The sequence below is a fragment of the Macaca mulatta genome, chromosome 9, assembly GCF_049350105.2.
Source record: "Macaca mulatta isolate MMU2019108-1 chromosome 9, T2T-MMU8v2.0, whole genome shotgun sequence".
Classification (NCBI taxonomy): Eukaryota; Metazoa; Chordata; class Mammalia; order Primates; family Cercopithecidae; genus Macaca; species Macaca mulatta.
The window spans coordinates 16,489,016-16,503,508 of NC_133414.1; the positions used below are offsets into that span (position 1 = coordinate 16,489,016).

The following is a 14,493-nucleotide window of genomic DNA, read 5'->3' on the forward strand; positions in this document are numbered from 1 at the left end:
CAAGACAGTCTCAAAAAAAAAAAAAAAAAAAAAAATCAAGGATCATCTATCCTTAAAGGCATATACATGACATGCAACAGATGAGCATGTACTGCAAACAATCCACTCCCGTATCTCCTCGTTCAAATTTATTTATTTTTTTTGAGACGGAGTCTTGCTCTGTCGCCCAGGCTGGAATGCAGTGGCGTGATCTCGGCTTCCATCTGTCACTGTTTGCAGTTATTTGGGGGCGAGGAGGAGGAGGAAAGGTGAGCTGGGAGGATGGAAGGGAGCAACAGAAAAGAATGAACAGGCTGGGAGCAGTGGCTCATGCCTATAATCCCAGCACTTTGGGAGGCCGAAGCAGGCGGATCACTTGAGGTCAGGAGTTCAAGACCAGCCTGGCCAACATGGCAAAACCCCATCTCTATTAAAAATACAAAAATTAGCCAGGCTTGGTGGCTCATGCCTATAGTCCCAGCTACTCAGGAGGCTGAGCCAGTAGAATCGCTTGAACCCAGGAGGTACAGGTTGCAGTGAGCTGAGATCACGTCACTGCACTCTAGCCTGGGTGACATAGCAAGATTCCCTCTCAAAAAAAAAAAAAAAGAATGAACAGTCGCCATACCTGGACTCCTAATTCTTCACTAAGGTTGGTGAACAAATATTCATAGCCATAAGCCGCTTTGCAGTTCAGCCACACAACATGGTACGGGCTCCGAGTGATCCAGCTTCGAACCAGCTCTAAGATTCCACTTAAACACTCCTCCTAGACAGAATTTTAAAGAGACATTTGACAGGGGGAGAGCCTCACAGAGCCTTTTCCTTCCCGACATTCCCAGGTACTCATGCCTACGGGGACAGTTAGGATCTGACCTGTCACCCCACAAACTGCCTACTAAAAACACTAGTACACCCAGATGAGAACCCTGTTCCTCCAGGCAGACTTACCCGACTTGGAATTTGGTAAAATCTCGGATCGCAGAAAGTAGTATCTAAATATACACTTTGGATGTCTTTGACTCTGAAAAGAAGAAAAAAAATTGATGTTAGCCATCCAATGTGATATAAATTATGTGTAACTTTTTTTGTGTTTTGAGATGGAGTCTCGCTCTGTTGCCCAGGCTGAAGTGCAGTGGCACCAGGTCTGCTCACTGCCACCTCCTCCACCTGCTGGGTTCAAGCAATTCTCCCACCTCAGCCTCCCAAGTATCTGGGATCACGGGTGTGCGCCACCACACCTGGCTAATATTTATATTTTTTAGTAGAGATGGGGTTTCACCATGTTGACCAGACTGGTCTTGAACTTCTGGTCTCAAGTGATCCACCCACCTCAGCCTCCCAAAGTGCTGGGATTACAGGCGTGAGCCACCACACCTGGCCAGAACAAAACTTTATTCAGTCACACACACAAGAACTGTACAAGGGGCCAGGCACAGTGGCTCATGCCTGTAATCCCAGCACTTTGGGAGGCCAAGGTGGGCAGATCACCTGAGGTCAGGAGTTCAAGACCAGCCTGGCCAACATGGCAAAACTCCATCTCTATTAAAAATACAAAATTAGCTGGGCATGGTGGCGCACTCCTGTTATCTCAGCTACTTGGGAGGCTGAGACAGGAAAATCACTTGAACTCTGGAGGCAGAGGCTGCAGTAAGCCAGGATTGCACTACTACCCTCCAGCCTGGGCGACAGAGCAAGACTCTGTCTCACCAAAAAAAAAAAAAAAAAAGGCCTATACAAGGCCCAGTACCTGCCCCCCGAGTGCAGAAGCTCCATTCTAGCAACTTCTCCTTGTGCCAATCTGAAGTCTCCCGTGTACAAGACAGTTCCATTATTGCCCTGAAATAAAAACCTGAAAAAGAAATATATCCCAGTGACTTCTGAGTCTCATGTAAAATCCCAATAAAGCAAATACATGTGAGATGCATAGTAAATGCTTCCTGCAAACATATCCTTTATAATACAATGGTAATGGAATCTCATGGTAATTAGAACCACACCAGGCACTTAGCTGTTACCTCTTCCCTCGGGTAGAAAATAACAGAGTGGAGATGCTACCCAGTTTGTAATAGATGTTCCCTGTGATATGTTAGCACTTTCAATTATAAGTTGAGATCATTCTTGCTCATGGAGAAATACATGTGATGATAAAATACAAGGTCACTGGGGAAACAGCTGCTGAAGACTTCCATTTATTTATTTTTATTTTTATTTTTATTTTGAGACAAGAGTCTTGCTCTGACCCCAGGCTGGAATGCAGTGGCGCAATCTTGGCTCACTGCAACCTCCGCCTCCTGGGCTCAAGCAATTCTCTGCCTCAGCCTCCCCAGTAGCTGGGACTACAGGGGTGTGCCACCACACCTGGCTAATGTTTATAGTTTTTGTAGAGACAGGGTTTGACCTGCCACAGCCTCCCAAAGTGCTGGGATTACAGGTGTGAGCCACCACACCTGGCCATGAAGACTTCCATTTTATAAGAAATGTTTCAAATCTGATCTCACCTCTGTCCCCCTAGTTCAATCTGGGAACAAATGTGTTTTAAATGGCTAGAAAAATAATCAAATCTCCCTATATGTGTTATTTCTTTCTTTCTTTTTTGTTTGTTTCTTTGTTTTAAAAAAAAAAAAAGACGGGCTCTCACTCTGCCACGCCGGCTGCAGTACACTGAAGCGATCAGGCTCACTGCAGCCTCCAATCCCAAACTCAAGCAATCCTCCCGCCTCAGCCTCCCAAAGCACTGGGATTACAGACATGTGCCAATGCGCCCAGCCCCCTATTAATTTTAGACCCTAAAAATGTGTTTCTACAAATACAATATGTATCTACATATAATAAAATGACAAAATAAATGAGCCCCCTTACATAACTGATCCCGGGCAGTGACCAGCTGGTAAGAGAGTCACGACAATCTCTTCCTTCTAAAAAGAAAATAAAGAAAAAAAAGTAATGGAAAGCAGTTATCATTAGGACTTAGCTCAACAAAGCCCTCCTTCGTAGAACACATTTAACAACGTCTCTTTTCTCCCAATTTCCTCACTCTCCAAATCCTAGAAACAAGTGGAATCCTTGTCCACTCAACAGAGTTGCCATGGGACTGAGCAATTTCACCACTAGTTATAGAAGCAACATAAGTGAAAACCGATGGCCACACAAAAATGTGTGCCTGGCTGTTCAGAGCAGCATTCTTCATACTAGTCAAAAGGTGGAACCAGTTCAAATGTCTATCAACTGATGAATGAATCAGAAAAATGTGGTCTAGTCAGACAATGAAGTATTATTTGGCCATAAAAAGAACTGACACATGCTACAACATGGATGACCCTTGAAAACATCGTTGGTGAAAAGAAGTCAGATATGAAATGAACACATGTTGTATGATTCCACTCATATGAAATATTCAGATTAGGTGAACCCATGGAGACAGAGAGTTGAATACAGTAGTGGTTGCCAGGGGTTTGGGGAAGAATAGGGAGGGATTGCAATCGGTACAGGCTTTCTCCCTTGGGGTGCTGAAAATATTCTGAAATTGACTGTGGTGATGGATACACAATTCTGTGACTTTGACTTCTATCTGAATAAAGCTATTTAATTTTTTTTTTTTTTTTTTTTTTTGAGATGGAGTCTCACTCTGTCACCCAGGCTGGAGTCCAATAGCATGATCCTGGCTCACTGCAACCTCCGCCTTCTGGGTTCAAGCAATTCTCCTGCCTCAGCCTCCCCAGTGGCTGGGATTATAGGCGCCTGCCATCACGCCTGGCTAATTTTTTGTATTTTTAGTAGAGATGGTGTTTCACCATATTCGTCAGGCTAGTCTTAAACTCTTGACCTCAAGTGATATGTCCGCCTTGGCCTCCCAAAGTGCTGGGATTACAGGTGAGAGCCACCACACCCGGCCACTTTTGAACAACTTTTAAAGCCTGAGCCAGGTGCGGTGGCTCACGCCTGTAATTCCAATACTTTGGGAGGCTGAGGTGAGCAAATCCCTTGAGGTCAGGAGTTCAAGACCAGTCTGGCCAACACAGTGAAACCCTGTGTCTACTAAAAATACAAAAATTAGCTGGGCGTGGTGGTGGGCACCTGTAATCCCAGCTACTCAGGAGGCTGAGGCAAGAGAAATCACTTGAACCCAGGAGGTGGAGGTTACAGTGAGCCAAGATGGCCCTACTGCACTCCAGCCTGGACGACAGAGTGAGGCTCAGTCTCAAAAAAAAAAAAAAAAAAAAAAAAAATCTTTAAAAGCCTGGATGAGGCCTGGTCCTGATTCACACTGCACGTCACACTGTTTGGCAAGGGCAAGACCTGTGGGCACTACTGCCTCTCCAGCCATCAGTAAGTGGGGAGAGCTCTGCACACACCAGGTCACTGCTCGGTGACAGTGACTCCTCACAGAAGTCTCCATTCATTCTCGAAGACCCTTTCAAATGGGTCTCCCCCTGGTTGGAGCTGGATAAACAATGCACAAAAGTCATGGCACACACAAAGAAACATAAAAAATCAAAGTGGGGGCAAGACTGCTCAAAAGTCTGCCTGCTGTCGGCCCCCAGCTTTAGGGAATGCCTTTCACCAATATCCCTGATTGTGACAAGGCCACAAACCAATCACAGTATTCCTCGGAAAAGCAGTTTGCAGAGTCCAGGATGGCATTTACAAAGGTTCACCTATCCTTTATTTCTTGTTTTTTCCTTTTTAATCCTCCCTAAAGTGGCTCTGTGGTCCTCCCTCAGGATAATTTGATGGGAGGAATACCTCAACTTCAACTGTCTGATCTTCTCCAAAGAAGAAATACCTGAAAAAGTCAGTTTCTGTTCAGATCACACTCAAACAACACAAGACACCCTCTAAGTTAAACATGGCAAAGCAGTGTGCTATAATCAAGCTACAAAACCAGTATTAACCAAAATCGGAAAATACCTACCAGCTGTAAGGTTTTAAAAAAAAAAGGGGTGGGGGGGTATGTCTATAGTCCTACTTATTCAAACCATACATTCACAAAAGTACTGCTTCAAAATTTAATGATGAAAAATAAAGTTTTCCCACTTGGCAGTGCCCCTTTTCTGAATAAGGAGTCAGAAAAAAAGTACAATATACATGAATTTGCTGCAAAAATATTAATCACCATTTTAAATTCTGAACATTATAAAACTCAGTAAATGTGACAATAACATCATGTAGTAATATCAACACCAGGGTTCCCATCATTAGCATGTAATAAGGAATAAATGTGACAAAAAATAAGCCATGCCCAATCCTTTACAACATGGGAAATAAATACATCACTGTTAAGGACTGAATGTTCATGTCCCTCCCCAAAAGTCCTATGTTGAAATCCTAACCCCCAAAGTGGTTTTATTAGCAGGCCTCTGGGAGGTGATTAGTTGTTGCGCATATAAGCCTTGTGAATGACATCAGTGCCTTTATAAAAGACGCCCAGGAAGCTCGTTTGCCCCTTTACCTTGGAAGGACACAGGGAAAAGACAGCATCTAAGAACCAGGAAGTGACCAGGCACAGTGACTCATGCCTGTCATCCCAGCACTTTGGGAGGCCAATGCGGGTGGATCACTTGAGGTCAGGAGTTCAAGACGAGTCTGGCCAACATGGTGAAACCCCCTCTCTACTAAAAATATAATAATTAGCTGGGCTCTGGTCGTGGTGGCAGGCGCCTGTAATCCCAGCTACTAGAGAAGCTGAGGCAGGAGAATCGCTTGAACCCAGGAGGTGGAGGTTGCAGTGAGCCAAGATCACGCCACTGCATTCCAGCCTGTGTGACAGTGAGACTCTGTCTCAAAAAAAAAAAAAAAAAAAAAAAGAACCAGGAAATGAGCCCTCACACCAGACACGAAATCTGCTGGAGACTGGATCTTGGATTTCCAGTCTCTAGAACCTTCAGCGACAAGTGTCTATTGTATAAGCCACTCGGTCTATGGTAGTTTTGTGAGTCCAGCCCAAATGGAGTGACACAATCTCAAATGGATTTTTTTGCCCCTAAAACCCCACTCAATTATTAGATTTTTATTTATGGTTACATAAGCATTCAAAATCAAAGAGAAAGATTGAGGGCATAGCTGAGGGGGAGAGCATCTGACTACAAAATCAAAGAGAAAGATAAACAATCATTTTAGCACTATTTTTTTGATCAATATTTAATATTTAGTTACCTCTCCTGATGCTTCATCCACTAAAGATATCTGGGTAGGAGTCTCAATTTCAATAGATATCTATAAAAATAAAATAAGAGACCATGTATATACCAGTTTTTCATGGCTTTATATGCCTTTGCTATCTGAAACACAGAAACGGGGCAAAGAGAACTTTCAGACTCTCTATATAAACAATTCTGATTACACTGTAATAAACATTTTAACAGTTACAAAAAAATTGTAAAGCCAAAATAATACCTGTCTTGAGGCAGATTTGGCAATATGTAGTAAATGCCTTGTAAATGCATATAATCCTCTGACACAATTCTATTTCCATGAATTCATTTTTTCCTCCATCTTCCCATCCCTACCACTCCCATTCCCCTCTCCCTCTGAATTTTGAGTCTTTGTAAAAACGTGGTCATGTGTGCTAGGTTTTGTGCCTCAGAACACAGTCTGCGTGAGTCCATGACATGGACACTTCATACACTGTTTTTTGTTGTTGTTTCTCAGGCGGAGTCTCATTCTGTCACCCAGGCTGGAGTGCAGTGGTGTGGTCACAGCTCAGTGCAACCACCGCCTCCCAGGCTCATGCGATTCTCCTGCCTCAGTCTCCCAGGTAGCTTGGATGACAGGCACCCGCTACTACGCAAGGCTGATTTTTTGTATTTTTAGTAGAGACAGGGTTTTGCCATGTTGGCCAGGCTGGTCTCGAACTCCTGACCTCAGGATCACCTGAGGATTGAGTTCCTGACCTCAGGATCACCCGCCTCAGCTTTCCGTAGTACTGGGATTACAGGCGTGAGCCACTGCACCCAGCCTCATGCACTGGTTCTAAGTGCTACAGAATGCTCCCTGATACATTTCCCCTGTCATCAGAACAGAGACTACTAGCACATAAGAGGCATTCAGTAAGTATCTGATGAATAGATGAATGTGATTTTTCATCTTCTTAGTCCACTAATGTCCTAAAACTTAGTGTCTAAGGTTTGGGTGTTAAAATATTTTTGCATTTCTGGAATAAAACATCTTATTGGATATGCTATTTAATACTGCCAGATTCAGTTACCATCTTTATGAGGATTCCTACATTTCCATATATGAAATGGCTTTTTCCCCATTTATTCCTTTTGAGATAGGGTCTCGCTCTGTCACCCAGGCTGGGGTGCAGTGGCATGACCTTAGCTCGCTGCAACCTCTGCCTCCCAGGTTCAAGCAGTTCTCCAGCTTCACCCTCCTGAGCAGCTGGGACTACAGGCACCCACCACCATGCCTGGCTAATGTTTTGTAGTAGAGATGGGGTTTCACCATATTGGCCAGAGTGGTCTGAAACTCCTGACTTCAAGTGATCCCCCCGCCTTAACCTCCCAAAGCACTGGGATTACAGGTGTGAGCCACTGCGCCCAGCCTCTTTTCTAATATATCTATTTAATGCTATCAATTTCTCTTCAAGGACAAATTTAACTGTGTTCCACACATTCTGACATACCACGTTTCCATTGTCCATCAGCTCCTTTATTTATTTTTGAGACAGGCTCTCGCTGTGTTAGCCAGTCTGGAGTGCAATGGCACAATCACAACTCACTATAGCCTCAAACTTCGGGGCTCAAGTGATTTTTCTGCCTCAGCCTTCTGAGTGGCTGGGACTGCAGGCACGCGGTACTATACCAGGCTAATTTTTAAGGGTTTTTTTTTTTTTTTTTTAGACATGCGATTTTGTGGTATTGCCCAGGCTGGTTTCGAACTCCTGGACTCACACAATTGTCAAACCTTGGCCTCCTGAAGTGCTAGGACTACACACGTGAGCTCCCAAGCCTAACTATATCAGTTCTACACATTGTATGGTGTTTTTTTTTGTTTTGTTTTGTTTTGTTTTTTGAGACAGAGTCTCTGTCGCCAAGGCTGGAGTGCAGTGGCGCGATCTTGGCTCACTTGCAAGTTCTGCCTCCCAGGTTCACGCCATTCTCCTGCCTCAGCCTCCAGAGTAGCTGGGACTACAGGAGCCCGCCAACAGGCCAGGCTAATTTTTTGTATTTTTAGTGGAGAAGGGGTTTCACTGTGTTAGCCAGGATGGTCTCAATCTCCTGACTTCGTGATCTGCCCACCTCGGCCTCCCAAAGTGCTGGGATTACAGGCGTGAACCACCACGCCTGGCCAGTTCTACATATTGTATGTTTTCTTTATTGTACAATTTCCTTTTTAACCAAACGGTCAGTTATTGTATGCATTTAGTTTCCACGTGTATGGGAAGATTTTAGCTGTCCCTTTGTTTCTGATCTCCAACATCATTGTATTCTTTCGTGACACAGTACATGGTTAGTTTTTGTAAATGTCATGAGCACCCCCAAAAAATACGATTTTCTTCCTTGCCTTTAAAGTTCTGTTAGTCCACATTTACAAATTTTCTGCATCTTATTTCCTGTCTCCTCCTCCTTTCAGCATCTGGGAGGGACATGTTAAGCTCTCTAGTGACAACTGTTGATTTCCTATTTCTCGCCCTGATTCTGCGATGGCCTTGTTTGTACTATGTCAACTCATCTAAGCTGGAACTATTTCCTAGAACCCCTATCCATGTTGTTGCCCACAGTAAACATTCGGAAGGCAGATGTGAACTAGCAGGCTTTTTTTCATGCTCTGAAGGGCACCAGAAATGGTAACAGCTCATGAACGTTGTTGACCTTCTGACTTAACTCAGAGACTGGGGCGGCGCCGCAGCAACACCAGCTTCTGCTGGGTACCCGTGTGCAGCTCCTCCGAGTCCTGGGGAAGGTGCGTGTGCCTCAGAGCCAAAGCGGGAGACCAGCACTGTTGAGGCCGGAGGAAGTGAGAGACAGAAGTGGGTTTTGGTCTGTCCTGCCGGGCTCTAGTGGGCCATTCTGCCTTCCAGTTTGTCTCTGCTCCCCTCCGCTTCTCTTCCAGCTTTCCTTCCTGACTGCTGGCCAGGCTGACCTGTAGCAACTGCAAGCTGAATGCCAGAGACAACAGGAACAGCCTTGCTGTTGTGACTGCTCTGCAGAGGGAGGACAAATCCCCTTCCCAATCAAAGGTCAGACGTTGAGGTGGATGATACCATGCACACAAACACACGTGCACACACTGTGTGTGTGCATACTCACACACGCATGCACATACACACACGCGAGCACACACACGGCAGAGAATAAGAAGAAAACTTCAGTCACATCGCAGGACTTTCGGGGAGGGCAGCGCAGTCCCTGAGCTGGGGACAGAAATGTTTCCTGTGGCTTGAGAGAAAGTAGGAGCAATTAGCCCTGGTTTCCACTGTGGCGTGGGGTGGGCCTGGACTTGCCTGGTTTGAACTTCACCTCGGTGCTGAGGCAGGCATGGCCTTTTTGTCAGCTTGCCCAAATGTGGGCAGGAGGGAGGCACTGGCTGTAAGCAGTTTAAGAGCAAACAGAGGCCTGGCACAGTGGCTCACACCTGTAATCCCAGAACTTTGGGAGGCCGAGGTGGGAGAATTACCTGAGGTCAGGAGTTCAAGACCAGTCTCGACAACATGGCGAAACCCCGTCTCTTCTAAAAAAAATACAAAAATTAGCCAGGCATGGTGGTTCAGGCCTGGAATCCCAGCTACTAGGGAGGCTGAGGCAGCGAGAATTGCTTGAACTCATTAGGCGGAGTTTGCAGTGAGCTGAGATCACACCACTGCACTCCAGCCTGGGGAACAGAGTGTGACTATCTCAAAAAAAAAAAAAAAAAAAAAAAAAGAGTAAACAGACTCTTCGTGACACTGGGACAAACTGCTCTGCCAACTCCCACAACGATTTAAGACCTAATCCACATAACGAACCCACATTCTGTTAACTCATTGTGGCTCTCCTCAGATCAAGCACTGGGTGACAGATTCTCGCACTTTCTACTTCAGTTGGAGGTTATTTTGTCAACTGCACATACGTCCATATGACCCACGGTTCCTTTTAACAGTAACACCCTCTTCAAACCTTATCTTTCTTTGCCTTCCAGTCTACTTTCTGGTATTAAAAACTGCCACTCTGACATTTTTGTCTTCTAATTGGTTAGTAATTTTTTCCCTTTTTCTTCCCCCCAAATTTCAAATTTCAACCCGTATTTATCCTTCTGTTTTATCTACGTCTCTTGTAGACTAATACTGACGAATTTGTCTAATTTTTTTGTTTTTGAAGATGGAGTCTCGCTCTGCCACCCAGGCTGGAGTGCAGGGGCATGATCTCGGCTCACTGCAACTTCCGCCTCCTGGGTTCAAGCAATTCTCCTGCTTCAGCATCCCAAGGAGCTGGGATTACAGGCACAGTCCCCACCACGCCCAATTTTTTGTATTTTTAGTAGACATGGGGTTTTGCCCTGTTGGCCAGGCTGGTCTCCAACTGACCTCAGGTGATCCGCCTACTTCGGCCTCCCAAAGTGCTGGGATTACAAGCATGAGCCACTGGGTTCAGCCGGATTTGTCTAATTTTTTTTAACTTAAACTGAGAATTTGTCTTTTGATCAAAGATAGAATTAAATTCTCTCCTATATATAGTAATCACTGTTACAATCAGACTTTTTCTGCCTTCTTTGCATTTTCTGTGCACTAGACTTTTTTCTCCCCTTGATTCCCCTTGACTACTTGGACAGATGCGTTCTATTCTGCCAGACCGAAAGTTACCCATTCTATCTGTATTCTTCTAGCTGTCATCCCTTCCTTATTATAGCCTGTAATTTATGTTTATTTTTCTTGTTCTATCCCACAATTTAAATAAAAGGATTTAGCAACTATGTTAATGAACACTTTATACTCTAAAATATTAAAATGTGGCCAGGTGTGGTGGCTCACACCTGTAATTCCAAAACTTTGGGAGGCTAAGGTGGGTGGATCACTTGAAGTCAGGAGTTTGAGAGCAGCCTGACCAACATGGTGAAACCCCGTCCCTACTAAAAACACAAATATTAGCCGGGCATAGTGGCGGAATTCTGCAATCCCAGCTACTCGGGAGGCTGAGGCAGGAGAATTGCCTGAACCCAGGAGGCGGAGGTTGCAGTGAGCCGAGTTTGAGCCACTGCACTCCAGCCTGGGCAATAGAGTGAGACTCCATCTCAAAAAAAAAAAAAAAAGAAAAGAAAATATTAAAATGCATCTTAGCAAGAAGGTCAATGAGATTAAAGAAACAAAACTAAAGACCTAGATCTCACTCTTGAGGAACAAAGAAAACATATCAACAACCACCAAATGTTGACTTCTACCATACTGCTCAATGCCAACAGACTTAATTTTTTTTTTTTTTTTTAAAGATGGAGTCTCACTCTATCGCCCAGGCTGCAGTGCAGTGGTGTAATCTCGGCTCAACGCAACCATTGCTTCCTGGGTTCAAGCAATTACCCTGCCTTGGCCTCCTGAGTAGCTGGGACTACAGGTGTGTGCTACCACACCTCGCCAAATTTTTTATTTTTAGTAGAGACAGGGTTTCACCATGTTGGCCAGGCTGATCATGAACTCCTGACCTCAAGTGATCCGCCCGCCAAGGCCTCCCAAAGTGCTGGGATTACAGGTGTAAGCCACCATGTCCGGCCAGAGACTCAATATTCTAATTAATGTGGGTAACTGTAGTATGTGATAAACTGAGGCAATGTTTTTGTCAATCTACCTCTAAAAATACTTCCCACTTAAAAAAAATTAAGTTATTCAAAAAATAAAACTTACAATTCGTTTCTCCCAAAATCTGTATTTCGGGCTAGTTAACAACAACTCCTTAGTCACAGGTGAACAGTAGAGATAAACCTTCAAGCTGAAAGGAAAAAAGAAAAAACTTTCAGTACAATCCAATATGAGCCATCTTGGTGACTAATCTATTTCATCATACATCTAATAGTTTCATTTCAGACCAGCCTGACCAACATGGTGAAACCCCATTCCTACTAAAAACACAAATATTAGCCAGGCATGGTGATGAAATCTATTTCATCATACATCTAATAGTTCAGAAATTACGCTGGCACAGAATCTGTTAGAGTCACTCCAACATACCTATGCCCACCATTTCAGTGCCATCGAGAGCACAAGGTGGGGGTGGAAATACGGTGTCCCTGGACTACCTCCAACAGCGGTCCCTCACCACTGTTACTTGGAAATACACACTTGTATATGATCAGGTGTGTCTGGAAAGATACTGCCACACGTTACACTACCTCTGGAAAAGGTGTGTTGGGAACAGAAACTTCTGCTTTTTACTGTATAAGTTTATTTATTTATTTATTTTTTGAGACGGAGTCTCGCTCTGTCACCCAGGCTGGAGTGCAACTGCAATGGCGTCATCTCGGCTCACTGCAACCTCCACCTCCCAGGTTCAAGCGATTCTCCTGCCTCAGCCTCCACAATAGATGGGATTACAGGCACGCGCCATGATGCCCGACTAATTTTTTTTGTAGAGATGGGGTTTCACCATATTGGCCAGGCTGGTCTCGAACTCCTCACCTCGGGTGATCCGCCCACCTCGGTCTCCCAACATGATGGGATTACAGGGAGAGCCACTGCACCCAGCCTATTCTTTTTTTTGTAATGAACAGAAATTAATTTCATAATAAACTTTTTTCTTTTTTTTTTTTTTTTTTTTTGAGACGGAGTCTTGATCTGTCACCCAGGCTAGAGTGCAGTGGCGCGATTTCGGCTCACTGCAACCTTCTGCCTCCTGGGTTCGAGCGATTCTCCTGCCTTAGCCTCCTGAGTAGCTAGGACGACATGCACGCCACTACGCCCAGCTAACTTTTTGTATTTTTAATAGAAACGGGGTTTCACCGCGTTGGCCAAGCTGGTCTCGATACCCTGACCTCTACTGATCCACCCACCTCAGCCTCCCAAAGTGATGGGATTACGGGCATGAGCCACCGCGCCCAGCCCATAATAAACTTTTAAAACTTAACGCTATCATTTAGAGGTTAGGAATATAGTCGAAGGTAGATTGTATTTTCCAAAGATGGCCACACAACGATATACCCCATCCGTACATGCTCTCCTTACAAAATAGATATTAAAATTCCTCCACTGACCAGAGAGGTCTATGTTCCCTCCCCTTGAACCTGGGCAATTTTCTGTAATTACCTTCACCACAGAATGTGGTGGAAGTAATCTCATGGGTTTTGAGGTTAGATCGCCAAACAATATGACTTCCTCCAGGCTCTCTCGTAGGACATACACTTTTAAACCCTGAGTCTCCATTTAACACGTCTGGCTATCCTGATGGACTCACACTAAAGAGATTTTTTTAGGGGGAGGGGAGCTTACTGTCACCCAGGCTGCAATGCAAGCAATCCGCCCACCTCAGCAGCCTGAGCACCTGGGACTACAGCACACGCCACCACACCTGGCTAATTTTTCATATTTTCTGTAGAGAAAAGATCTCCCTATGTTGCCCAGGATGGTTTCAAACTCCTAGGCTCAGGTCATCCTCCCACCTCGGCTTCCCAAAGTGCTGGGATTATAAGCCTAAACCACCATGCCTGGCCTAAAGAGACTTTTAGAGATAGAGATGCCTCACACCTGTAATCCCAGCACTTTGGGAGGCCAAGGCGGACAGATCACTTCAAGTCAGGAGTTCGAGACCAGCCTGACCAACATGGTGAAACCTCATCTCTACTAAAAATACAAAAATTATTTGGGCTTGACGGCACGTGTCTGTACTTCTAGCTGCTTGGGAGGCTGAGGCAGGAGAACTGCTTGAACCTGGGAGGCAGAGATTGCAGTGAGCCAACATCATGCCACTGTACTCCAACCTGGGCAACAAAGTGAGGCTCTGTTTCAAAAAACAAAAAAGACATGCCAAACAGTTCTAGTCCCTAGCTATGTGAGTCTTCCCAGCCCAGGTATCAAAAGACATGGATAAGGGAATCTTCAGATCTTATGGGGCTGACATTATCTGAAGACTCTGCTCACTGATGTTTGATACCTGGGCTGGGAAACCATCCCTGCTCTACCCTGTCAATCCCTGACCCACAGAAACTGAGCAGTAAGACATGATCAGTGCTAAGTCACCCCATCTTGAAGTAATTTGTTACACAGCAGCAGATGACTGATACATAGGCTCTACAATCAGACAGACCTGGCTGGAATCCTGGTCCTGCCACTTACTGGCTGTGTGACATTGGGCAACTAATTTAACCTCTCTGGTTCCTCAGTCTCCTGTAAAATAGAAATAATAGTAGTATCTATTCAAAAGGTTATCAAGAAGCTCTAATGAAAATGTCAAGTGCAAGAGGGCAGAGCCTTGCATCCGTGTGGCTCGCTAATGCATTCTCCACCTCCAGTACAATGCCCGACACGTCACAGGCAACCAGAAAAAATTATTGAGGCCAGGAGTGGTGGCTCATGCCTGTAATCCCAACACTTTGGGAGGCTAAGGCAGGCAG

At 44.9% G+C, this 14,493-nt stretch overlaps 1 protein-coding gene across 10 annotated transcripts in view; it reads right to left on the bottom strand.

The window, feature by feature from the left end:
• Positions 1-14,493, bottom strand: part of DCLRE1C (DNA cross-link repair 1C) — a 60,502-nt gene that overhangs the window by 39,745 nt on the left and 6,264 nt on the right. For 4 of the 10 annotated variants that reach the window (XR_013397677.1, XM_077944993.1, XM_077944997.1 and 1 more), the window contains 6 exon segments: positions 11,795-11,879; positions 6,136-6,195; positions 2,842-2,897; positions 1,730-1,831; positions 931-1,003; positions 608-748 (listed from right to left, as the gene is read on the bottom strand). Coding sequence is in view for 8 of the 10 variants with exons in the window: in XM_077944993.1 (XP_077801119.1) it covers positions 608-748; positions 931-1,003; positions 1,730-1,831; positions 2,842-2,897; positions 6,136-6,195; positions 11,795-11,879 (517 nt within the window). In the remaining 2 variants the exon portion in view is untranslated. 10 annotated transcript variants of the gene reach the window in all.